At 49.8% G+C, this 26921-nt stretch overlaps 1 protein-coding gene across 6 annotated transcripts in view; it reads left to right on the top strand.

Annotated features, from left to right (window-relative positions):
• The window catches only part of PRDM2 (PR/SET domain 2), a 109190-nt gene that overhangs the window by 70320 nt on the left and 11949 nt on the right, over positions 1-26921 (top strand). For 4 of the 6 annotated variants that reach the window (XM_074377391.1, XM_074377388.1, XM_074377392.1 and 1 more), the window contains one exon: positions 3494-7871. The exons of 1 other annotated variant lie outside the window; for it this stretch is intronic. In XM_074377391.1, coding sequence (XP_074233492.1) covers positions 3494-7871 — 4378 coding nt within the window. Of the gene's footprint in view, positions 1-3493; positions 7872-11279; positions 12478-26921 lie in introns of those variants that run through there. One more of the 6 variants, XM_074377390.1, reaches the window with a different exon arrangement.

Below are 26921 nucleotides of genomic sequence, written 5' to 3'. Positions count from 1 at the left end.
GTTTATTTCCCAGAGCCTTATTAAAACTAAGTCCTGCCTGCTGATAGCAGGTTTGCCAAGACATTTGTTTGAATAAGAACAATAAGAAAAATACTAAAGAACCTTATTGCCTTTAGTGGCAAAATTAAAAAAAAAAAAAATCCAGTAGATCCCCCCTCCCTCCCTGCTTCAGTAATTCAGGAGTTATATTTTCCTGATACAACATCAGGTCCTATGAAAAAAGATACTTAACATTCACCTGTTTGTGAAACAGCTGGTCAGTATTCCACTGGTTCTGTACTGTATGGTGGCTAGCTTCTCCTGAATGTTCTGTGTGGTCCCCAGAAAGTGGACTATATGCTGAGCAAACAGTCTGGACTCTTCCTTGTGCTTCCCAAACCTTCCTTTATGTTTAAAACTCACCAGGCCTCCCCCGGCGTGTGGGCGCACTCCGGTTCATAGAGTCGCGCACGTTTTGGTTCATACTAACTTTGGACAGTTTTAAACCTGGGATGGTTTACTTGTCTTAGAAATAATTTTTTTTCATTATGAGAAACCACGCATTTTGGCTGAAAATGAACTCTATATTTTTGAGCCTTAGAGGTGTTACTTTCATTTCTGTTGTCTCATTATGACTTTTTTTTTTTTAAAGCAGTATCCTGTGTCTTTGTTGAAAATGTATTTTAAAAGGAAGTTAGTTCCTAATTTGAAATACCACCGTCAAATGACTGGTCTCCCAGTTAGTGGAAGGCTCATGGGATTTAAGAAATTTGGGGGAGAGAAGGCTGGCGTCTAGTTAGAGGCAGAAACCTCACTGCTAGTGGATGTAGTGGAAGGTAGAAGTGGGACCGATGCTCCTAGGAAACAGCAGTGGGGCGAGGCTGAGTCACTGGGCTTGTGCCAGTGCCTGCCTGTGCGGTGCTGGGAAGGCCTGGCCTTTTTCACCCCTCCTTGTCCCCTGTATCCAGGCGGTCACCAAGTCTGTTACCAGGATTCTTGTATCGACAATCGGGCCACTTTTTTCTGCCTCTTCTGTTTCTTTCCTTTTGCATCTCAGTGTAGGCGGCCGCCATCCTCTCCCTTCTTATGCCACCGCATCAGTACTGGTTTTCTGCCTCCTCCCAGTCCCTTAATCCACACTGCAGCCAGTCTCCCAAATGGCGCTCTTCTACTTGAAAGTGTCTTAGTGGCTCCTGTTGCCCCCGGCTAAGTCCATACTAGTCTCCAGTGTGCTGCATGTTTGGGCTCCTCCTGCTTGCTTTCCCTCTTCTGTCCTGGCCTTCAGTTTCCACCTGCTCAGTGCTTTCTCTGAGGAGCCTTCCCTGGTTAACCAAGCCGCTGGGTATTCCTCGTGTGCTTCTGTAGCAGCACGTGCTTCCCCGACATGCGTGACTTCATGCATTTTCATAGTGTGGCGGGCTTGCCTAGCTCCTGTGAAGTGGAGCTCCATAATGATAAAGACCTTGATGGTCCACTCACCTGGTCTTGATGAAGGGCACTCATTTGTCCGGTGGAGGGGAAGACCCTGTTCCTAGGGCCAGGAGAAGTGGGAGCAGCTGTGCTTCTCCTCCGGCACCTAACTCTTCGGGAGCCTGCGGCAAAGGGGTGTAACTCAGCAGACACGGACGTGGAGCTCCAGTGCTCTGTGACAGCTCCTGCCGTGGAGCCCTTGCTGCCCTCCCTCTCCTTCCAGCCGCCACCCCGTTTCTCTGCTCTCCTTTACAGCTATACTACAGAGAGTCACCTGTAGTCTCCTGTCTCCCCCTCCTCCTCCCGTTCTCTCCTGAACTCCATTAGGCGTTTGTCCCCACCACTCCTCAAAACCTGTCATGACGACCACCACACCTCCACCTTGTAAATGGAATGCTCGGTTCTCAGTCTGCATCCTGCCCAGCCCACCAGCAGTTCTGGGCGCAGCTGACCCCCTCTCCTTGAAGCCTTTACTTAGTTTAAGGGCCCCCGCTCTCTCGGCTCTCCAGATACCTCCCTGGCCATTCCTCTAACCCCTAGGTACCAGAGTCAGCGGGGGTCACGGTCTTTCCTTCCGAGGACAGGTGACCTCGTCCAGGCCGAGGCTTCAAGTGCCATTTCTGGTCTGAGGGTATTTCCAGGCTTAGCCTCTTTGTCAAACCCCACTCACGTGTAACTACTTAATCTGTTTTCTTGGGTATCTGTCAGGTACCTCAAGCCTCAGCACATCCAAAGTAGACTCCAGTCTCCCACCAGAACACAGAGATGCCCACAGACCAAACTTACCTTCCCTCAGTCTGATACAGCCTGGTGATCAGGTTCACTGCAGTCACTGTGGCATCGTCCTTGACATACACACCCCCCACCTCACACTCCACAGTCCACAAGCCCATCTGGTCACCTTCATCCCCAAGATACATCCAGAGTCTGAGCGCTTGCCATCCTCTTCCCCCGCCAGCCCTTCCCCCGGAGGCTGTTGCAGCCTCCTCTCCTGCCTCCCTGCCTCCCCCTGTCTACCTAGAGCCAGGGTTCTGTCTTCCTCGGAGCAGCTGGGCTGATGCTCTTGCATTTCAGTTAGGCGTGTTTCTCGGTGACAACTTTCTGGTAGCCCCCTGTTTTCACTCGGAGTAAAGGCCAGCAGCCCACGAGTTTCTGCCTGAGCCAGCCCCATCTCCTGCTCTCCTCCCTCCCCCCCACCCTCGGGTCCCCTGGCCTGAACTTCCTTGCCGTTCCTTGAACTCAGAGCTCACGCACTCGCCATTTCCTCTGTCCAGGGGCTTCTCTCCCTCAGATATTTGCGTGACTCATTTTCTTTACATCTTTGCTCACCTGTCAGTGAGTCCTTCCCTGACCCCCTGTGTACCGTTTACCTCAGATTGCGCTGGGCTGGGTTTCTCCTGGGTGCAGAGACTCAGAAGTGACTTCAGATTTCTCTTTCCTTCTGTGAGTGCTCCTGAGTTCTCAGTAATTTAATTAGGCTTGGAAGAGATGATCTATGGAGATACTTGAACAGTTCTGATCACATGACTCTGGAAAATGTGCGAGGTCCAAATATATAATTTTAGTCAGACAAGAGAGAGAATCATTCCGTTTAAGACAGACCACTAAGAATGTAACCTAGTCATATGTTTTGCAATTTCCCTGTTTCAGTTTGGAACCATGAAAAATAGGAATTCACAACTAGTGTCTTGAATTTCAGTATCAGCTACGGCAACACAATTTTAAGCACTACAGTTTCTGTAAACAAAAATACGTTTACAGACCTGTGACTGAACACGGAAAACCTCAGCTCCTCATGGGTGTTGAGGTCATGTTGTGTCTCACTGCCCACCGAGTTGGAGTCGCGCGTACACAGCAGGTGCTCTGTACAAACATCTGTTGAATGCAGGAGACGGATTTATATCCAGCAGAACTTCATATGTGAGAAAGTCAAATAGTTTACCGTGACGCACGGTCTGCCTTACACACCTTAGGGGATAAGAGAAAGAACGTGAATAGTAAGAGTTGATGATAAAGGCTGGTTTTTGCCTCCCGCGCTTTCTAGGTCCCAAAGACGAAGACGAGAAGCCTTCAGCTGCCACCACCGAGCAGCCAGCCGAGCCTCAGGAGGCGGTGAGTCAGGAGGTGCTTCCGGAGCTTGGCACCCCTCCCCCGGCCTGCGAGCCACCGACAGACCCGGACGTGAAGCCAGAGGCAGCAAGTTGTGAGGCCAACGATGTGGAGGAGGAGGAGGAGGAGGAGGAGGAGGAGGAGGATGAGCTGGAGGACGAGGGGGACGAAGCTGCCGTGGTGCCAGATGCAAGTCCCGTGAAAGAGCCAGAGATACGGTGTGACGAGAAGCCGGAAGATTTATTAGAAGAACCGAAATCTATTTCGAAAGAAGTTCTTGAAGACTCTCCAGAGGTGACACCTGTTATCAAAATTCCCAAAGCTAAAGAGGAGGCCAATGGTGATGTGTTTGAAACATTCCTGTTTCCATGTCAGCATTGTGAGAGGAAGTTCACGACCAAACAGGGGCTGGAACGCCACATGCACATCCACATATCTACCATCAACCACGCCTTCAAGTGCAAGTACTGCGGGAAAGCGTTCGGCACCCAGATCAACCGGCGGCGGCACGAGCGGCGCCACGAGGCGGGGTTAAAGCGGAAGCCCAGCCTGCCACTGCCGCCCGCAGAGGACGCGGCCGACGGCCGGGCAGCCGGGGACACCGTCCCCGCCAAAGAGGACGCCACCCCACCCTGTCTTGGGCCAGACTGTCTGATCGTGAACTCAGAGAAAGCGTCCCAAGAAACGGTGGATTCTTCTGTTGCAGAGGAGAGCGGAGAGGCGAAAGAGCTTCACCCCTGCAAATACTGTAAGAAAGTTTTTGGAGCTCACACCAACATGAGGCGGCATCAGCGCAGGGTTCACGAACGCCACCTCATTCCCAAAGGTGTGCGGCGAAAAGGAGGCCTCCCGGATGAGCCGCAGCCCCCGGCCGAGCGGGCCGCCCCAGCCCAGAGTGTCTACGTCCCCAGCACGGAGCCAGAGGAGGAGGGGGAGGCCGACGACGTGTACATCATGGATATATCTAGCAATATCTCTGAAAACTTAAACTACTACATCGACGGTAAAATCCAGACCAGCAGCAGCACCAGTAACTGTGACGTCATTGAGGTGGAGCCCGGCTCGGCGGACTTGTATGGTATCAACTGCCTGCTCACTCCGGTTACGGTGGAGATCACTCAGAGCATAAAGGCCACGCGGGTCCCGGTGACCGACGAGCTCCCTAAAGAGCCTTCCAGCAGCACGAACAGTGAGTCCAAGAAGCGGAGAACGGCCAGTCCTCCCGTGTTACCCAAAATTAAAGCTGAAACCGAGTCCGACCCCACAGCGCCCTCTTGTTCCTTGAGTCTGCCTCTCAGCATATCAACGACAGAGGCGGTGTCTTTCCACAAAGAGAAGAGTGTGTATTTGTCATCGAAGCTCAAGCAGCTCCTCCAAACCCAGGATAAGCTCACTCCTCCTGCAGGGATTTCGGCCCCTGACATACCTAAATTGGGGCCTGTGTGCGTGTCCGCTCCTGCCTCGATGCTGCCTGTGACCTCGAGCAGGTTTAAGAGGCGGACCAGCTCTCCTCCCAGCTCTCCACAGCACAGTCCTGCCCTCCGGGACTTTGGAAAGCCAGGCGATGGGAAGGCCATGTGGACCGAGGCAGTTCTGAGTTCCAAAAAACCCAAATTAGAAAATCATAGCAACTCACCAGCATGGAGTTTGTCTGGGAGAGATGAGAGAGAAGCCGGGAGCCCGCCAGGCTTTGATGAGTATAAAGTGTCTAAAGAGTGGGCAGCTAGCTCTACTTTTAGTAACGTGTGCAACCAGCAGCCGCTGGATTTATCGAGCGGCGTGAAACAGAAGGCCGAGGGTACGGGCAAGACTCCGGTCCAGTGGGAATCTGTGTTAGATCTCAGCGTGCATAAAAAGCCTTGTAGCGACTCTGAAGGCAAGGAATTCAAAGAAAATCATTTGGTGCCACCAGCCTGCAGTGCTGTGAAGAAAAAGAAACCAACCACCTGCATGCTGCAGAGGGTTCTTCTCAATGAGTACAATGGCGTCGACGTGCCTGTAGAAAGTGCCCCCGAGGCGACCAGGAGCCCGAGTCCCTGTAAATCCCTCGACCCCCAACCGGATGCTGACCTTGCTCCCGACCCTGGTTTATCTGCCCCTGCTGTCGGGTGCCCACCTGACGTCTCTCCTTCATCACCTGCCCTGCAGACGCCTTCCCTTTCTTCCGGGCAGCTGCCTCCTCTCTTGACCCCCACAAATCCCTCCTCCCCTCCACCCTGTCCTCCTGTGTTAACCGTTGCCACACCACCCCCTCCACTGCTTCCTACTGTACCTCTCCCAGCCCCCTCGTCCGGGGCATCCCCTCGTCCCTGTCCCTCTCCACTCTCGAATGCCACCGCACAGTCCCCTCTTCCAATTCTCTCCCCGACGGTGTCTCCCTCGCCGTCTCCTGTTCCTTCCGTGGAGCCCCTAATGTCTGCTGCTTCGCCGGGGCCTCCGACACTCTCTTCGTCTTCCTCCTCGTCGTCTTCATCTTCCTTCTCCTCTTCATCCTCCTCCTCTTCCCCTTCCCCACCTCCTCTCTCAGCAGTGTCATCCGTTGTTTCCTCTGGGGATAATCTGGAAGCCTCTCTCCCCATGATATCCTTCAAACAGGAGGAATTAGAGAATGAAGATCTGAAGGCCAGGGAGGAAGCCCAGCCCGCCACTGAGCGGGATGTTGTCCAGGAAACATTCAACAAAAACTTCGTCTGCAACGTCTGTGAATCGCCTTTTCTTTCCATTAAAGATCTAACCAAACATTTATCCGTTCATGCTGAAGAATGGCCCTTGAAATGTGAATTTTGTGTGCAGCTCTTTAAGGCGAAAACTGATTTGTCAGAACATCGCTTTCTGCTTCATGGAGTTGGGAATATCTTTGTGTGTTCGGTTTGTAAAAAAGAATTTGCTTTTTTGTGCAATTTGCAGCAGCACCAGCGAGATCTCCACCCAGATAAGGTGTGCACACACCACGAATTTGAAAGTGGCACCCTGAGGCCCCAGAACTTTACTGATCCCAGCAAAGCCCACGTAGAGCATATGCAGAGCTTGCCAGAAGATCCTTTAGAGACGTCTAAAGAGGAAGAGGAGTTAAACGACTCTTCCGAAGAGCTTTACACAACCATAAAAATAATGGCTTCTGGAATAAAGACGAAAGATCCGGATGTTCGATTGGGTCTCAATCAGCATTATCCAAGCTTTAAACCACCTCCATTTCAGTACCATCACCGAAACCCCCTGGGCATTGGTGTGACAGCCACAAATTTCACTACACACAATATCCCACAGACTTTTACAACCGCCATTCGCTGCACCAAGTGTGGGAAAGGTGTGGACAACATGCCCGAGCTCCACAAACACATCCTGGCATGTGCTTCCGCTAGTGACAAGAAGAGGTATACCCCGAAGAAAAATCCGGTGCCCCTGAAACAGACTGTGCAACCCAAAAACGGTGTGGTGGTTTTGGACAACTCTGGGAAAAATGCCTTCAGACGGATGGGACAGCCCAAAAGACTGAACTTCAGTGTTGAGCTCAGCAAAATGTCCTCAAATAAGCTCAAGTTAAACGCGTTGAAGAAAAAAAACCAGCTCGTCCAGAAAGCCATCCTTCAAAAGAACAAATCTGCGAAGCAGAAGGCCGACCTAAAGAACGCTCCGGAGTCGTCCTCGCACATCTGCCCGTACTGCAACAGGGAGTTCACGTACATCGGGAGCCTGAACAAGCACGCCGCCTTCAGCTGTCCCAAAAAGCCTCTTTCTCCTTCCAAAAAAAAAGTTGCCCACTCGTCCAAGAAAGGCGGACACCCCTCCCCTGCAAGTAGTGACAGAAGCAGCAGCCACCGCAGACGGACGGCGGACACGGAGATCAAGATGCAGAGCACACAGGCGCCTTTGGGCAAGACCAGAGCCCGCAGCTCGGGCCCCGCACAGGTCCCCCTGCCCTCCTCTTCCTTCAGGTCCAAGCAGAATGTTACATTTGCAGCTTCGGTCAAGTCCAAAAAACCAAGCTCCTCTTTAAGGAACTCGAGCCCAATCCGAATGGCCAGAGTGACTCACGGCGAGGGCAAGAAACCCAAAGCCACGGCCAAGACGCGGGCGGCTCAGCTCCCGGGCAGGGCGTCGCGGAGCCTGCACGCGAGGGCGCAGAAGAGCAGGGCTGTCTTACAGAGCAAAGCCGCCTTGGCCAGTAAGAAAAGAACAGACCGCTTCAGTGTCAAATCTAGAGAGCGGAGCGGGGGGCCCATCACCCGAAGCCTGCAGCTGGCAGCTGCTGCCGACCCGAGTGAAAGCAGAAGGGAGGACAGCAGTGGCAAGCAGGAGCTGAAGGACCTCAGGTAAGCCGTGCCTTCCGGGATTGGAGGCGTGCAGCGCTCCGGAGCCGGGGGGCGAGACCGTTGGAAGAAAACACTATCCTTGCCCAATGGCTGTTTTTTTTTCTTTTTCCTGCACAATTTTGACATAAGTGTTTAAAGGAAATAGCAGTTTCTTAAGGTGGGGGCAGGCGTGAGGCAGTCTCAGTGCCTCGGCTGCTGTAGAGACGGATACGTGGCTTTTATGTGAGACCTGGGACTCAGAGTGGTGCCATTTCTTTCATAGGGCCAGTTGTGAATTGAATTTGAAGCCACGTAAAGTTCCCAAAAGCACCCGATGAAAAGATGAAATGTGCTCACACTTTTTCCATGTCTTGGGTGATGTCCCGGTGTCACCGGTATTATTTCCTGATCGTAGATCACTTCTTAGGTGAAGATGGTTCAGGGATTTCATTAAAACCACATTGAATCTTGCTGAGTGTTTCTGTGACTAAAGTGCTTCTCGTACCTGAGACTGCTTTTACCATTCATGCTTTCTGTGACTGTGTTTTAATTTTAAAAACTTGCCTTTTGGTTCAAATAAAAACACCGCACCCAGTTCTTTTTAAAATGCTGCATGTCCCCCCACCCGCTCCCGTCTCCAAGCGTAGGGTTGTTAATACACAGGCCAGACCCGCACAGGAGGAAGGAGAGGGGAGGGTGGTGCTGAGAGCTGGGCAGCGAGGCTGGACACTTAGGTGCTTTCAGGCGTGAGCAGGGACCCAGGACAGATCGTCCCGTTTGTCGCTGCCTTTTTTCCCCCCAGTGGTGAGGTCTGAGCTCATCTGAGGTTGGAGGTGATTTCACTGTTTATTCTATGTTCTTTCTATATGAGGAACTGTTCTTAGCGAAGGGTAGAGACGTAGGGCAGTAGTTAAGTTTGTTACATCAACTTCTGAAACTAAGTTACTTCAAACGTGAGTGGACATTCCTTCTGCTTCCTGAATAATGCCTGCAGGTCCATCTCAGGTGAAGTGATTAATCCTCAGCTAGACTTGCTGCAAAGCATTTTTAAATCTTGTCCTTTCAGAGTGAGCTGCATGGCTCTAGGCTTTCTTGGCTATAACTTTCAGTGTGTCGCAATTCTTTGGTGTGTTTTAAGGAAACAGAATCAGAGTTAACGGGGCGGGGAAGGGGTAGCTGCCATTTGGAGAAGTCACGTGGACTCAGAGATGCTTTATCACTGCTAGGCTGATGAGGTAGCATTCTCGGTGCTGGTGCGCCGTAAGTCCTAGCTAAAGATGTGGACAAGAATCAGTAGCCAAGGGCTGATTGGAGTGACTGGCAGTAGGAATAAAAGATTAGCTTTTTCTCAAAAGCTTCTTTATAAAAGCACTAATCGTTCCTGTAGAACTCCTTCAGCCTCTGGGCCCGGGCCCTGGCCCTGGCCCTGGCCCTGGCCCTGGCCCGTGCGCAGAAGCATCTTGGAGCTTGGTTAGCCCCGGTGACAGTAAGCATGTGTTTCTCAGCCGTCCCTCTGCCTGCCTGTAGGAACCTCCCAGTGTGCCTCTCTGTACTCAGTCTGTGTTCTGGAAGTTCCACAACAACAGGACGTTCTTGAACTGGCCTTTCAAGGTTGAAGGACCCAGAGCATGCCATCATTTTCATGGCTGTGCTAAAACACGTTTCCCAGGTGGCTGATGCTGTAGAATATACTGTGTGTTCCCCTCTGTGTCGGATGTTACCCAAAAGAACCACCTGTTTTGTACTGGATCTCATTTATACAGTTCAAGGGCACAGTTGACAGGAGAACATTAAAGTGCTGTAAAGGAAAGCCCTCTGAGTAACGATAAATTTGTGAAGTTCATTCAGTGCTCTTGAAGAACCTTTAACATTGCCAAGGACCAAAGGGCCTGATAAAATAGTGTTTCTATGCTTTGCTCCAGTTAATTATTTTACTTTGTTTGAAAGTTACCCTTGCTGGAATGAAATTTGGCCTAAAAGGAAACAAGGAAGAAACAGATAAGAAAACATGGGTATTGTTCTGACCGTAGAAGGTGGCAGCGGGCTTCCGTGGTAGCTGTCCCCACTCTGTGTGAGTCACTGCACTGGGCTGTGGGCACGTCTGAAGGATGTGTGTCTCTTTCACAGGGGTCCACTTACAAGTGACCGTAAACTTGGGGAGTATTTTTGGAAATTACAAAATGAATGCTCAGTTGGGACATGACATTTGGATTATCTGGGCAGAAGGGTGGGTGTTTCTTCAGAGGATTGTGGTCGTCTGAGTACCTCGTAGTGAATCTGGTATAGAGCATGGAGGACGTGGCGGTCTGTCAGGGTCAGCCCGGGCCCTCGGCGGAGGCCTCACCCTCAGTCCACGTCTGTGTATGCTGCACTGGCAAGGGGTTGTTGGAACTAGCGTCTCTTTCCCCTTTCAGTGTATTTCTCCTTGTAAATTTTATTCAGGGATGACTTCACGGCATGTGTTTGGAAATACCCACTTTCACTCTGTTTTCAGTGATTTCTCTGTACCTGCCCCATTGCATAGTCAAGGACTTACCCTGGAACTGGTAGCACACCCTTTCCTGTGTGTTTCATCATATCTGTGATTAAGGGCACGTCCTCAACACTCAGGCATTTTGCGTTCAAGTGCCAGTGTAGGATTCCACAGGTTTTCAAGTGCATGCTTGCAGTCAGCTGTGTGAACGAAGTCCGAGTTGTCCGTTCAACACTAAGGGCTCGACAGAATTTGCCATTTGGTCATTTCCTGGAGCACAGGCCATTGTGCCAATCAGGGTGTGAAAAAGACGTGTGCTCCAAATCCCATTTTAGGACAAAGCCGCAGAGGACACTGGGCACACCACTGGCTCGCGTCCTCCTCTTACCGCCTCAGTCCAGCAGACCGGGCGTCGGGGCTCCGCTTCCAGCCCACCTGGGTGTGTTGCCGAGGACTCATTTCCTTGGGCTTGTGAGACAAAAAGACAAGGAAAGAGTACATTTTCTACTCCCTTCTTTCTCATCTTTGGTCTTTGTAAATCCCAAGGTGTTCTTTATATTCTTTAATGCTGCTTCTAGAGCAGCTTTTTTTTTTTTTTTTTTTTTTTTTAAATACTGTATTCCCATTACAGCCAGTTAAGGACACTTAAATATCTGATGGAGGAGCAAAGCCAAATTCCAGACCAAGTTTTCCCATTTACCATAAATTGATTTAAAAAATAAAGTGATGCTGATTTCTCACATATCCTCTGGACCACGCCACTCCCCAGGCGACCTGCCCGTGTCCCTACCAGCTGTCTCTGCTGAGTAGGACACCCACGTTCCTGCACACCTTCAAAGTCATTCTGTTGCCGTCTTCACGTTTGTCCCATGGTCTACTCACCTTTTCTTTAACATGCTCAGTTCATACAAGGTTGTGTTACGTTGTCATTTATCTTCAGTTTTCTTATTTTCTAGGAACTTCCTGTAGAAAAAACCCCAAAACAAAACAAACCTTAATTGACTAAATAAAGATAATGCATGCTCAACTTAGGATAAGCACTACGGCAAAGGACACGAAATCTTCCAAGCTTGCAAGACCAATTGAAGCTGACTCAAAAGTCCTAGCACACCACTGATTGCAGCAGGCTTCTTGTTGCCCTGGTTAGAGTCGGGCATCCGCTGCCTCGGAGTGTCGGGCTCGCGGGTGATTCAGATGCAGAGGCGGGTGCTGTCAGAGGGCTAGCTGAACTGGCTCGTCATCACGGGACTGGGAACTCAGACCTGAGTGTGGCCCTGGTTTTTGGCACATAGCAGAGAAAGGGATGATTTGAACCTAATCTTGCAAAGCAAGTTCTCTGTTGTATCAGTAGTTTGTGGTAGATTTCAGGGATGACACATTCTGATGCACTCATCTTAAAATGTTTTGGTCATACACCAGCTCTTGATGCTTGATGCCTTTTCTTTCTTTCTTTTAAATGAATTGTAGACAGAGAGAAGCATTCAGCTTCTTTCTTATTAGCCTGTTTTTTGTTGTTGTTGCTGTTTGTTGTTGTTGTTGTTGTTTTAATCACAAGCAGATTGCCAGTATACTGGAGAGGAAACCAGATTGGATATGGACTTTTTTATGCCCCTTCCAGTGTCATGTGTACATATCCAGGTGGACATTATCCTCTCAGATTATTATCTGGCACTAATTTATAACTGTTATATTTTTGGAGACTAGCAATATATCAATGCCCAGGATGCATCACAGGCCTGTACAGATGTGTGTCTACGTGTAAGTGTAAATTAATTCAAGTATCAGGTTTCACACTAAAGTCTCTAATAGAGATTAAAAGGAATGACAAATTGGCCTCTCCCTGAATAATATAGGTATCATTTCTCCCTGCGTTATATGCCTTCCCCCTAATTAATGACTGAGTTGTTGAAAAATGGCTAGGTTTTATTCATGGGTTTTTTGTTTGTTTGTTTTTTGGTTCTCAACTTTAAAAGTAATCTACCTCTTAAATTCTGTAGTTAAAAAAAAATACCTGTTTGGTGAATTTGTGCCACTTCAACCCTTTCACTATCATTCCCATTTTGTTATGTTTCTGTTATGGGGACTTTATGTTCAAACATTGTGTAAAGCATTTGTAGCAGTTTAAAAATAAAATATTTAAAATTATTTAAATTGTTTTGGATGCTTCAATTGTATTATATGTGATTTACATTTTACATTTTTGTTTGAGTTGTTAATCTGGAGAGTATTCTTGTATTGACGTTTGCTGTTAGTTATTTTATTGTTTCTTGTTGGAGAGTGATATAAAAGACTATTCTAATGAAACCATTAAAATTTACAAATTGACATACAAAGGGGTTGTCCGTTGATTTTAACCAATGTAGCCTTGAGAGAGACAGAGGTTAATTATAGACAGACGAGTTAAGAGTGGTGTTTGCTGTTTTTCCCCTTCCAGCATGAAGTAAATCATTTGAGCTTGTCAGATGTCCAAAAAGTTTTTTTATGCTGTTGCTAGCAAGCACTTAATGACTAGGGGGAATTCAAATGATGCATTTTATATAATTGTAACCAATAAAAAAAAACTTTATAAAAGCTTGTGAAAGGACTGCATTTTGTACATCACTGGGAGCAGTTAAGGGGGGGGAATGAAGGTGCACATGGGGGTGCTGTTCACAGGCTGCATCTTTAAAGTGCAGTTGTAGCATCCCCCCAGCTGACCTCCCTTGTTTCCATTTGGCGTCGATGGAATATTTGTTAATGCACGTTGCTTCTGTGCCACCGAAAGGGTAGACGTGCAGTCGGACGGTGGTGCCAAGAAGTGCGTGGAGAATTTACTGTTGGGTAAGAGGGAAATGATTCCACATGTGGGCTCTCTGCTTCCTGCGTGCTTGCTGACAGTTCACTCTAGTTTGGAGATTTTTATTTTTATGGATCCCGGAGAATGAAACAAAGAAGTTGTAACATTTGTATTAGGTTGACCTGGAATTGCTGGGTTTTTTAAAGATTAAAAGTGGCTGAAAGAAGCGGGGGTTTCATGAAGTCCTGCATGGTAGCCCTCGTCCTTATGCTTTCTGTGTGTGTGTGTGATTCCTGCTCAGGGAAAGGTGGTGAAGCTGACGGTACTGTCAGCCTCCCTCAGCGAGATGTTGACACTTCTGGCTGATGGATTCCCACCTTAGAGAACCCCAGAAGGGAGGAGGAGGGTGTGCAGGAGGGAGAGGCGGGTGCGAAACGGCTTTCCGCAGGAGCCCTGCAAATGCTCTGTAAACAGCACTGAGCACGCACTGCGCCTGCACGGTGCTTGGACGCGATGAGCTGGGGGGAGCCCTGCTCTGGGAAGGGGGGCCGGTTTCCATCTTGACCCATCTGCTCCCCGCTCGTCCCTCCAGGCTGGCAGGGAGCGAGCATCCAACAAGCAGCCTCTCCTCTGTCCCCGCCTTGGTGGCTTAGCCCTGGGCAAGTACTTTCCTTGTGGCTGCTAGTGGCCAGTCTACCAAAACTGGGGATGGGGAGGGGGTCTCTGAGCTTTCCTCCCAGCGGGAGGCTGTGCTCCCTGGTGTGGATGCTGACAGACTGTCTCGTGGGTTTGAAAGAGCAGGGCAAGGTCTGTTTCGCGCCCGGGTCTTACAGCAGGGCCTGGTCGCGGCAGCACTCTGAGATTTACCGCGTGGAGGAGTCCCCAGGAAGGCGCTCCCTCTTGCCAGGAACGAGCTGCCCCAGTGTGGTTGCTTTTACTCTTCATAGACTTAAATATTTAAAAAAATCTTTAAAGCTAATAACCGAAGCCTTATGTCCCTACAGCTGTTTTGAAGCATCTCGCAGCATTTCTGATTGCAAATCCCTGTCTAGGCTGACTTTTAATCTGGATGTTACAAGTACCTTCTGGCAAGGTGTTTTACAGAATCACATTAATTTATTGAGCACCTGCTGTATACCAAGCTGTATTCTAGGTGCCTAGGTTATACCAGTGGACAAAAATCCCCGCCCTTTGTAAAGCTATTATTTGCATGGTGCTTTTTTCCCATTTTTTGTATTTTATATTCAAAGTGTCCTTCACTTTGACACAGTTCTCCGGAGGCCAGGTGGTCAAGAAGGTGCTTATATCTTAATATTTGGGGGCGGATATCTAGATGACTGCTGACTTTTAATACTTACATTAAAATGACTCTTGTAAAATTATAGCTCACTTAATGCTCTTGATGTCTTATTTCTGTGGGTTTTGATTTGATACTGAACCTCACTTCGATTAGATTGACATATATACATAAAAATTTTTTAAAAGGACACTTTGCCTTGAAAGAAGGTTGACTCGGATATAAAGGCCACACTTAAAAGTAGCCAGAGGACCAGGCTGATAGAATGGTTTACCATTTTGTACATGGCCTCCACTCTCCCTGGTGGCAGCAACCCCGCGGCTGCCGCTTCGGGGTCTGTCTGCTCTCTGGGCTGTCGAGGTGAAGCACTGCTGGGAGCGTGTGCATCCAGGAGCCTGCAGAGTGTGATCTGGCTACAGCCTGCCCTGAGCACAGTGATCCTCCAACCCAGAGCCAGGCTCCCAGCTCCTAGGCTCTACCACCAGCCTTTTAAGTGAGACTGTTTGGAGATGAGGCCTGGGTGGTGTGCAGTGTGAAGTTCACCCCCCTCCCCTCCAGTAATGTCAGTGCACACCGAAGAAGTTGTGAATTTAATGTGGAGAAGACGAATGTAGCTTTTAATGGCTAAGTACTTGTGTCTTCTCTTTTGAGCCTCAACGTGCCTCACATCTCATCCTTAGAGTCACTCTGCAAAGTAGATCCTGTCATGGTTCCCGCTTTCCAGCATCTGGTGGGCGGTGGGCGGCAGGAAGGGCTGTTCCGAGTCTAGGCTTGAGCCTGGGCTACAGACAGGAGGAGGCCTAGGCGATGGGCCTCAAGGGATAAAGGATCGGCCAGCCTGCTGTGCAGTTTCTTTCTCTACACGTTTCTCAAGGCCAGAGCCCTGTTGGGCCCCACCTTCCTAGTGCTTTGACCCTTTTCTCGGAGTTTGCCTACAGGGCCTTAAATATACCAGTGCTGTGGGATTAAAACAGAAAAACTAAAATGAAATCCAGATTCGTGGGAATGGTGACGTCAATAGCACCATTAAAATTCTTTATAGAGGGAGTGGATATAGCTCAAGTGACAGAGTGCATGCTTAGCATGCAGAAAGTCCTGGGTTCAATCCCCAGTGCCTCCTTCAAAAATAAATAAACCTAATTACCTCCTCCCTCCACCAAAAATAACTAAACAATACAATAATAAAATACTTTTTAAAAAATTCTTTATAGACAAGTAAAACACCCAGTGTCCAAAAAAAAACGTAGAATGGAACAAAACTTGAGGTTTGAGTGGGTGCAATGTAGGGAAAAAGTGAAGCTGCTCATTGGTTGATCCCTCCAGGCAGATGCCCAGGAGTCCTGCTGGGGGACCATCCAGGCCCCCCACCCACACCACTGCCCTGCAGGTCTTCCTCCCCGTCCTGCACCTGGTGATGCTTCCTCCAAGGGGTGGTGAGAACCATCTGACAACGCCCTGGGGTGTATTTGAGGTAGCTTTTGGGTGCCTTCTATGTACGAGGTACTACGCGAAGCATTTTTCAGACTTGACTTGACAATAACACCATGACGCTGGTGTCGTTTACTGACCCGGGAGAAGTGATTTTGTTCAAAGGTCACCCAACTCTCAAGCGGCAAGCTGGGATTCGAGCTGCCTCCGAGCTACACCATCCTGTTGATCATTTTCGTAGGTTTGGTTTTTTTTTTTTAAGCTTCATTTTCTCTAAATGCGGGATACAACCTTGATACCTTCTCTGTTAAGGGCTTTTCCGGCGTTCGTGAACAAGTAGGGTGGTCACTTCCAAGTAGGGCTTCCCGACGCAGCAGGCCTGTGGGAGAGCACAAGCCGCGCCTGGGCACACGCACCTGGCTTCACTCCGAAGTGTGGGGTGCGCCTGCTGTAGCCCTTTTCAGGCGCAGTGGGCTTCATAGATCAGTCTGCCGAGTGAACAGTACTCTATTCAGTAGAAACCAAGCACCTTATAACGATTCTCTTTGATTTCGGAAGTGGTTCTGAAGAAGGGGCCAGGGGGTCACGGGGAGTGTCCTCAGGTGTCACTTGAGAAGCTTGACCTCTTTTGGGCCAAAACCAAACTTGATGGGGGCTTGCCTTCCCACCTCCGCAAAGAAGTCCATTGCGTGCAAAGCAAAGGGTTACGTTTCAGCCAATAGTAAGTTATTTTTAAAGTAGAGGGTTAGAGCCTGGAGGGCGTCTGTAGGTTTTATTTACTTTCTGGATTAAGAATAAGAATTGGAAAAACCGTCCTGTGTTAAATTATTTGCAGGTGCAAAAATTACACTCAGTTGTGAGCCGTTGGAAGGGGCTTGGAGATACTGTTGAAGGAATAAACTGGTCGAACTGTCGGGGTAAAAGGATTTGTAGCTGCTTCCGTTTTCTGCCTCACTGGTACCAGCTGGATTCCTTTTCCGCTGTCTCTTACAGAAAGCGACCTGAGATTCAGGCGGGATGGTGTTCTAGAGAACGTAAGCCTTTTATGGAAGAAGTTAGTGCCTGAATGTGCCTTCCCGTGTCCAGCTTATAACGCACAGCAGGAAGCTAGGCAAAGAACCAGCGTTTCGAACATCCCTTTGTAGATGTTCCCTGAGGTGCTCAGTGAGGGGGGAGAGAACGGAGGTGTCATCTCAGTAATGACAGAAAAGCTACCGGATTTCAAAGCATCAGTTTATGTTCTAAATCAGAACATATTTAAGCTAAGACTATTATTTCCATATCAGTGTTTAGACAGGAGCCCACTATATAATCTAGAATTCTATGTAGATAAGTACCGAGTCTTAGCCATAAATCTAAATGTAAATTTTGAATAGAAATCATTTTTTAAAAGACCTAGAACTTGTTTCACGGGTAAGTTAATAACAAAAGGGGATTGAGGCCTAAGGATACAATTGTGGCGATTTAAAATTTTTTAAATTGAAATAGAACTTCAATGTAAAATACTTGGATTTGTTTCAGTATTTGATCCTTGCCGAAAATGTAACATTTTAATATTCTCTGTTGGAATGAAGTTATTTAAGACTCATGTGGATTCAGTTTTCCTTGCAGTAACATTCTCTTCTCACTTGCTTTTTATAATCACATCCAGTCCTTGCCAGCCAGGCTCCAGTGTAGGAACATTTTCAGATGGCTTCTATTTCCAAGCTATTATTGGACCTGTGAATTCAGGCGCATTCCCCTGTAGTGAGTCAGTGGGTCAGCCATTCAGAAAACATCTTTCTTTAATGGTCAGTCTGGATCATGTAGGTGTTGGTCTGTAGATCTGATGGGCTGTGTACCGGGGCTTTCAGAGGGCCCTCGGGATGTCGCCGGCCACCAGGGAGGGAGCTGAGGGTGCTTCTGGCTGTTGGAAGTGCCTCACATGGCTTAACTGCTCGGAAGCGCTCTCATGGCCTGAGAGAGAGCAAGTCTCGTCGTTTACAGACAAATGGATCGAGTCTGAGAGAGGCCACATCACTTGCATTGTGTCCCACAGCTGTAAGTGGGGGCCCCAAACCCAGCCATCTCATTACAGAGCCTCACTCTTCACTGCAGTGCGAAACCACCGAATTCACTGTGCCCCCTGGGTTTTATGTAGGTATTGTGTCCCCCAGATGACTGGTGCTGATGTCATCGCCCACAGGGGGCTTTCGTTGCAGAGGGGTTGGGCACCACAGTGGGGATAAACATAGGCCTTGAACTCCCTCGCCATCTGGGTTTTAACTCCGTGGCTCCCGCTTGTCACTGAGGTAGGGCACGCTGCTGGCTGAGCCTCGGCCTCCTGGTCCGTAAGAGCCGTGCTAAAGGAGGCGGTGTGTGTTCTTAGGAGTCAGTAACTGATGGCCAGGGTGGTGGGGATGACAGGGACTACTGTCGTTTATATAATACATAAAGTCCTCAAATGATGGACCCAGGAAAACCCCACAAAGGAAACTCAGAGGGTGTAGTAACCATCCCTGGTGGAAGAAAGGGAAGAAACTCAGAGGGTGTAGTAACCCTCTGAGGGAAGAAAGGGCCAGAGTTTGGATGATGATCGCCAAGGAACTTTTGGAAGAGGCTGCTGTAGAAACTGCTCGTGCTTTCAAAGGCCCAGAAAGAAAAACAGACTCCTTCCTGGAAACTGACAAACACCCGTTTATGTTAGTTTCAGAGAATGAGTGGTTACTACCTTTGGGGAGGATAGAACTTTTGTCAGAATTTTAGAAACACTCCCACAGGCTTCCCGGATGGTCTCCGCTCTCCATCTGGGCCCAGGAAAAGTGAGTGAGCCCGGGGCATTTGCGGGTGCAGAGGTGTCCGGGGAGCTCCCGGTGCCTGGCCACCCAGGAGCCCCTCAGGGTTTTGCTGTGACTTCATTACAGGCAGTGGCATGTAGGTAAGGGCACTGATGGGCCCTGGACCCGGAGCTGCTGGCCAGCTGTCCATCCCTGCCCCTGCCCTCATCCCTCTGCATCTCCGCACTCTGCTGCTCATGGGAGCACTTAACTCATACGCACGCTCTGTCCTCAGTTTGTTAGATTTGTTTTCTAAATGTCCCCACTCCTGGAACAGATGTTCTCCCTGAGCAGGAACTCGGTTTTGTTCACTGCTGGGTTCCCAGCATCTGCAACAGTGCCTGGCACGTAGTAGTTGCTCAATAAGTATTTGTTGAATGAATAAAAACTTTGAATCCGGGCTTTATCACTTACTAGCTCTGTAACCTTGGGCAAGCTACTTACCGTCTCCGAGCCCCAGCTTTCTTTTCTGTAAACGGTGATAACAATCGATTATCTGACCCAGAAGGACGGTTGTGAAGACAACAGAGAAGCCTGGGAGTTCCACAGATGTGCCTGCCGCGTAGGTGCTGCTCTTAGCACTGAGGTGTCCTCTGGAGTCTGGATTTGAATCTGATTCACGGCTGTGGCTGGGGCTCGGAGCCGACGGCCACGTAGGAGGTGTCACGGCCGCACAGGTTGCAGTGGCCGGAACCTTCCCCCAGCTTCTCTTGGCTCCGCCCAGAGAGAAGGGGCCCAAGTGGCCCAAACTCCTGGTTCTGCTGCCAGTGACCGCAGGCCCTTTGCTGTCTCTCAGCCAGGCCTGTGCTGTTCATGTACTGACCATAGCCGCTCCCTTTCTCCCAGCAGATAAATAGGGTGAGCTCTAAAACCGGAAGTCATTTTTAAAATCACACTGAGAAAAAAGATGATTTATTCTAACACCCCTCCATATAATTTTCTCTTGGTTTTGAATTTCAAAGACAAACTAAAAATTTTAAAAGCTGGGTGCAGAAGAAAACATTTCCTTTGCTCTCTGAAACCATGAAAATGCAACCAAGGGATCCTAGTTCATTGAAGTAATAATGTAAGAATGGTCACGAATGTGTTCAAGAGCTTGCTAGCCACAGGTTTTCAGGGCTTTACACACATTGCCCCATTTAATCATTATAACCATGCTATGAAATAAACACTTTTATGTTCTCCCATTTTACAGATGGGAAAACTGAAGCACGGAGGTTAAGGAATTTGCTTGGTCACAGCTAGTAAGAGGGGGGCCAGGAAACAAGCCCAGGCAGTCTGGCTCCATCTCTCAGTCAGGAGCCGTCCTGCCCCTCACCCGCTGGTTCTCTGGGAGTACATGCCCGATTCATCTCCTTTAAGAAGCAGGGAGACATGGCTGGTTGGTAGGTATCTGCCCAGGTGTGGACAAGAAGTACCCGCTGATTTGAAGGAGCTAAAATATATGCTGGAGGTGAACGCAGGTCTGGGTCCTTCCTGGTCCTGATCCAATTTGTAGGTCCTTGGGAGGCCATCCTGAGCAGTTTCAGCCGGGCCTGGCGTTCTGACCCGCCGCATCTGCCCTGTGTGGTTAGGGAAGGAACAGATAGAGACTGCCTTGTCCAGAGAATGAAGCCTTGCTCCCTGGTCAGCTTTTTGTTTTTACCCCCGTTTTCTGCTTTCATGGAAGTCTTTCCCAGCCACGGTTGGCAAGTAGGTTTCCATTTGTGCAAGGGGGGGGGCAGCTGCCTGGGGTGCTGTGAGCTGGACTCCAGGCGAGGTCACGCTTGGATAGAGGCCGGGCTGAGTGCCCGGTGTCCGCCTTGGACGCAGGAAGGGAGTGGCTCCATGGCACAGGTGTTTGCTGTCTGAGGTCTAACGAATCTGCTATTGCCTTTCTTTTAAAAACTACACTGGACGTAATTTCACCTTCCCTGAAGGCTCAAGATGACCACGAATTAATACATTGTTGTGGAGACATGACACCTCAGAGAGGGTCCAGCATACGAGGTCATGCGAGGTCCAGGAGCTTGAGGTGGGCTTAAAAATTGGGGGAGAAGCAAGTACTCCTTTATTTATGGATACTGTCTGCACTTCCTGGCAGCCTTCAATGGGTGTCTGATGGGGGTCCTATGAATAGGATGTGTGGGTAAAGAGGCTGTAAGCCCTGAGACCACCGAAGTACCTCCCTTGTAAGCAAAGTGCGTGGTGGAGAGGGGAGGGGTAAGTGTAACACACCCAACACACGCGTGTGGACTGAGGCTCCTAACCCACATGTGAGTTAAATACACCTTCTGTGGAAAGAATAAAAGGGAAGTTTGGGTGACAGTATACAACTCACGTCCCCAGTGAAGGTGTGTTGCCGGGGAAGCACCTTGATTCTGAAACAGAGTAGTTCTCTTTACCTGGTGCCTCGGTCTTTTATGTTGAAGACAAATGTTCTCTTTGGTGCCAGGTGCTCCCATCTGGTTGAGTCAGGGAGGGTCTGGAGTTCTTTCCCTCTTAGTATTTGCAGCTCAGGCTGATGGACGTGCTCCGGGACTGGGTTTTCCTCTTTTGTTCACGATATTCCCCCAGAAGCTTTTCAGAGTTTTTCTAATAACCAGTGTGTAGGTTAGTAGGTGTTCTATACCCTTAACCTTCTTCATTCATGTTTAGGCTCTTCTGAATGAATTTTAGGAGTGAGTTTGGTGAAAAGTCTGTTAACTTTGCCTCCGCAGAGGAGCCAGCCCTTACAATGCAACCTCAGTAAGTTGGTGTCAGACACTGGCGTTGACTTGTAGGCTCTGTTAAGTAACTTCATCACGGTAATTAATGGCATGTGGATATTCTTTAAACTATTGATAAAAGTTGCAGATACGGCGCATGGGTGCCAGCCAGCAGCAGGTGTTTTGTTAAGGTGATGTCCTGGATTGTGCCGGGCAGGTGCTTAGGTGAGGGGACAGTACTGCTGGCTCAGTAGGACTGTCTGGTTAATTTCAGCCAGAGGACATGCAGCGCCTGTCTGTTCACAGGTGTGTGGAGGGGCTCTAGTTTGGATTATCTCACGAGGACGTTCACTCAGTGGACCACCTGCATCACAAACCACCTGGGAGGCTTATTAAACATTCCAGACCTACTAAACCGTCATCTCTGGGGGTGGGTCTTTGAAATCTTCATTTTTATCAGCTTCTCAAATGAGTCGTACCCAGACTTCAGAGTTCCCCTTTGGGTCTTGTAAAGGGGCAGAGGGGAGGAAGGTGACATGGTACCACCACATCTCATCATTTCATTTGCTCCCGGTTTTCATTTGAAATTTTTTTCCTTTGCTCATGAACAATCTCTCTGATATATTGACAGCATTTTTCAGTTCAGTTGTCAGTGAAGTCACTTACACTCAACCACCCTGGGACAGACGAGCCAGGGCTGCTGGAGAGTTAGGGTCACTTCTGAGTGTCAGAGCCGAGGTGGAGCTGAGGATTGCTGGCCCTGTCCGCTCTTGCTCTTGGGTATCTTTCTGAGGGGAATACATGATCTTAGGTCATGAACTGGGATAAGCCTGGGGTCGTGCTGTAACCGCCTGATGTGTGTTCCCTCTACCCCAGCACCTACTGCAGCACCCAGCACGTGGTGTGCACTTAGTAAAAAGAAGAAAGGACGCCATCTCCAGGATTAGTGGAGCCAAAGCTGCCACTCCCCTTCAGTGACCTCTGACCTGACCCTAACTCATGACTTCAGGTCTTAACACGTGAATTTGGGGGCAATTAATTGTTAGCAGCTGAACCAGAGTGTCACTTTGATAAGTAAATGGGCAACTAAAGTCAGGTTGAAAGGAAAGGGTCGGTTGTTTGGTGGATAGTTAATTACAATTGGTCTTAAAGGCTTACTACCTGGGGGCACAGGCCTCAAGGTTGAGAATGCGTAGTGAAAGGCCATCAGTAAACCGCAGAGACTGGAGAGAAATTGTGTGCTCGAAGCCCACGACGGCACGGCTCGTTCATCAAAGATCCTGGTGAAATTATATTCTCCCCTCCCCGGTCCTCACCGCCACACACATGCAGGCTGTCTGTGAATAATAACTAAGCATCCTGAACTGCCTGGGGGAGAGCTATCCACATCTTCCTTCACAATTTTAAATCCTTTCCCCCAGTTTTTGGCTCTGAAAATAGGGCCGTCTTCGCTCTACCTCCAGCTTTAGCCCTTGACATCTCCCAAGGGGTCCCTGTCCGGTAGAGCCTCCAAAAAATTACACGGCAGTGGATGCTTTTCCTTGCGTGTTTTTTTCTTATTTCTGCTTAAAACGATGAATCCCTTCCTCTTCGAGCTTAAACGCTGATTGATTTCACGATGCCACACGCACCAGACGGGGCTGTTGCGCAGACTGGGTTCACGGCACGTCATCACTCACCTGGGCGGTTTCTCCATCACGCCCGTGAGTCAGAGCTGCTGCCGCTCTGGAATGGGATCCAGCTGGCGAAGCCAGAGGGCCGCCCACGAGCCCGTGAGGAAGGAAACGCAGAGGTCTCAACCGTCCAGTCTGGCCTGTTCACCGTCGCCTAAGGAATAATTGGTGTGAGAGCATTCTGCAGAGGACAGGGCCTGGGGGGGTCGGGTGGTACCAGAAAGCTCTCTGAATGGTTGTTAGAGTGCCAGCTGTGGGTAAAATGAAATACAGTGGAGGCTCAGGTAATTTCCAGTGTAACCAACCTGGCACATTAATAGCTGCTCGTGGCTCTCCGTGGAAGGCGTCTTGGTGACCCTCACAGGGCGCGCCCGGGCCCTTCAGTCACCAGCAGTCAGGTTAAATGCTGCCAGAGGTCAGCTGTGTTTGTTCCAAAACCTGTTTATGCCACTGTTCAAGTGTTTTATGCTAACATGAACATAATTCGTTCATAATAAACATAATAAGAAATATACGAGTATCTATTATTATAGACTTGATTTAATAGTAGCCAGACCGATGACATATGAACACAGTTGTTTGTGAAAAACAAGTTAAATGCTTAGAAAGGCTCATAGCAATTTGCCTAAAAACTGCCGTCCAATGAGGCGTGGCTGAGAAACCATGAAACGTTTGCACAAAGACATAGAGACATTTGGCACTGAAATGGCTCTTAGCTTCTTAAATTCTTGCCCCGCGTGAAACAGTAACATGAAAACAGTAACTAGGTGGCGCCCTGTGGGTGTGAGTGAGTCAAGAAAGGGTGCAGCTCTGGGCCTTTCACTTGTTCGCGCATTTTATTCATCCGTTCCTTCCAGAACGAAGGCGTGCTGTTAGGTGCCGGGTACTGTTCTTAGGGGGATGTGAACAGACTGACAAAATCCCCCACCTTCTTGGAACTCCCATCCTAGTGGGGGGAGACAGACAACTAACAAGCACGTGACTGTGGAGAATGTCGGATGATGAGTGCTGTGGACAGAAGTGAGTCAGGGAGAGTGCTGCAGTGAAAACGGGGCTACCGTTTAAATGGAGGGGCCGGTTCCTTACGGAGACTGTAAAGGGAATATAGACAGAGTGCGCGCAGGCCTGTGGGCACAGTGTGGGTGGAAACACTCCCGGCATGCTCAGGGGGACCGGCAGGGGGGAGGACCAGGGCACGAGGTCAGGGAGGTAACTAGGAGCCACTTTATGTCGGCTCTTGCAGACATTAGGAAGACTCTGCCTTTACTCGGAGTGGGAGTCACTGGAGGCCTTTGAGGGGAGGAGTAATACGGTATGACTTACCTCTTAAAGACTCACCCTGGCTGACGTGTTAAGAGTAGGCCGAAAGGGGCCAAGAATAGAAATACAGACCGGGAGGTGAACACAGTGAGTGACCCAGGTGAGAAACGGTGGTGGCCGGACGGGAATGCAGCAGTGGGGTGAATTCTGGGATGCCTTGAGGGGAGAGCCACGAGATTTGCTGGGGGTTGGATGGAAGAGGAGTCAGGGATGACGATGGGTTTTTCTGCCTCTACATCCAGACGGATGGATGGGGTTACCATAAGTGATGAGGTGATGGAGGCAGTTTGTGGGGTACGTGCGTGCTGGGGATTTGGTTTGGGGCGTGTTAAGTCTGAGATGCCATTAGACACCTCGGGGCGGGGTAGTTGAGCACACAGGTTTCAGTTTCAGAGGAACGGACCCTGAGTGGATATATCAGTCTAGGGGTCCTCAGAGTACACATGATGCTGAAAGCCGTGAGTTGGCATCCCTGGGGGGCGAGTACAGATGAAGAGATGACACCCAAGCACTGAGGCTGGGGGGCTGGAAGAGCCTGGCAGGGTCCTGGGCCAAGGGCCTGAATGGGGCCAATGTGGCATCTGAAGGAGGGGATCTCCGTGCACTGAAGGCTCCTCTCCTGGACCCCACTTTGTACTTCTAAGTAGCTTTTCTCTTCACCATCACAGAATGTTCTGGGGCCTTCACAGCTGGTGGAAGTGGCCCCCTGACTCATCCAAATAGACACACCGACCACAATCATCCCCATCTTTGCTGCCATTTCTCCAGGTGCTGGGCTGTTTCCATCTGAAAAACCATCAGCAGCAAGCCAAGGTGACCCCATCAAAAATGCAGGGCTGGTGCCTGGCTGCTCACAGACCCTCAGGTCGGCTTCTTGTAACAAGCAAAAGACCCGTGTAACCAGACCTGTCGCTCAGGGTTCAGAGAAAGGGCCTGAGGAAGAGCCTTGATGAGCTCTTACCCCAGGCTTGTTCCCGCTTGCAAGCTCCCCAGCTCCCCGGGTGTAAAATCTGGCTTGGAGACTCAGGCACCAGGAAGAGGGCAGGAAAGATGTGGGGGTGAGGGCAGGGAGTGACGATGCCCTCTCTGTCCCGAGGAGTGGCCTTCAGAGACAGAAATGACCAATTCTAGAAATCCTTTGCCTCTTGAGGGGGTAAAATAAGTAACACATTCTATGTTTTCTTTTCCTTCCCTCCCCCTCCACCCCCTCCCTCCCCTGCAATAAAGTAAAGCAAAGGACAACATGGTAAAGTGAAGCAAATCCTGAAATGTGTTTCTGATGTTCTGCAGAAGCCAAGTCTCAGGCCTGTGCGTGCAGGGCAACCCCCCCCCGCCCCCCCCCCCACCACACACAGTGTTTATGCGGTAAGGGCCCTTGCTCTGAGCTCTGGTAGCTTCTATTATTTCTCTGGAATGCTAATCACACTCTGCAATTTTGTATTTGCTCATGTATTGTGTAAGTAATGACCTTCCCCTTCCAGAACGCGTGCCCAGCGTTCTAGAGACGAGACCTGTTTTCTGTTTGCTATCCTGCTCTGTCCCCGGTGCCCAGCACGGGGTCAGGGGTGTCACAGGAGCTCGGTTATCAGGACTGTTAATCGCGGGAATGCCTGGTCTTGTCCAGCGTGTGCACGAGGAGGCCTGCACGGCCTAATAGGCCGGAGGACATCGTTCCATGACGGCGCCTGACGCGGAGTTGGAAATCTGGCCCCCAAGGGGAACACTAAATCAAACTCGGGACACATATGGCTGATCTGAGATAATTTCTGTCCAAAAAGGTTAAAATAAAACCGGGGGGTGGGGCAATGCTCAGCACAGCCCAAGCCATCCCTCTGCAGAATTCTCGTGCCTTCAGAGATCACATCTGCCTGGCGCTCCACTGTGCCCCTTGGAACCTGGCACGGAGCAGCCAGTCCGTACATAGTTGTCAGATAAATGGGGAAAATATGTTTGGTGTAAATGACAGCCTGTGGCCTCTTGGGAATTTACACGACCTGTCGGCACATGAAAGGCTCAGAAGTCCTGCAGAGGCTTGTCCTTCTGACTTCGGGAGCCCGTGCTCTGGAGGTGAATGGCTTGGGCTTCAATCCCGGCTCTGCCTCTTGCCAGCTGTGTATTGTCAGGCAGGCGGCCAAACCTCTCTGTGCCTCTGTTCCTCATGCGTGAACTGCGGCCGTGCCCATCTCATAGAGGTCTTGTGGAGGCTCCGTTTGTCGTTGGCCGTCAGATAGCAGGCACCGTGCTTAGCGTACAGTCAGCTCAAAGTCCCGCCGTGGTGATGGGGCAGCCTGTGCGGCTTCTGGGAGAACCAGTTCCACCCAACGTACTTTGGGAAATGCTGGTAACACGGAAGGCGAAAGGAGGGGTTCCATCCCACTCCTGCCACAGCCTGGGCGTGAGTCCTGCGTGGGCTCCCCAGCGGTGTCTGGCTGGTCACTGTCTGCCCACTGCAGGCAGGCAAGGAGCCTGTTGGAGAGGCCTCAGCAAATGAGCGGTTCCCAAACCAAATGGAGTGTGGGACCCTGGTGAGGCCCGTGAAGCCCCCAGTGGAGTCACACGGCCTGGGTCCAAGTCATGTCACATTTGCAGGCCGCCTCTGCC

The sequence above is a fragment of the Camelus bactrianus genome, chromosome 13 (genome assembly GCF_048773025.1).
Source record: "Camelus bactrianus isolate YW-2024 breed Bactrian camel chromosome 13, ASM4877302v1, whole genome shotgun sequence".
NCBI lineage: Eukaryota > Metazoa > Chordata > Mammalia > Artiodactyla > Camelidae > Camelus > Camelus bactrianus.
Note: the sequence above shows the minus strand (reverse complement) of the source record. Positions and strands in the feature narration are given on the sequence as shown.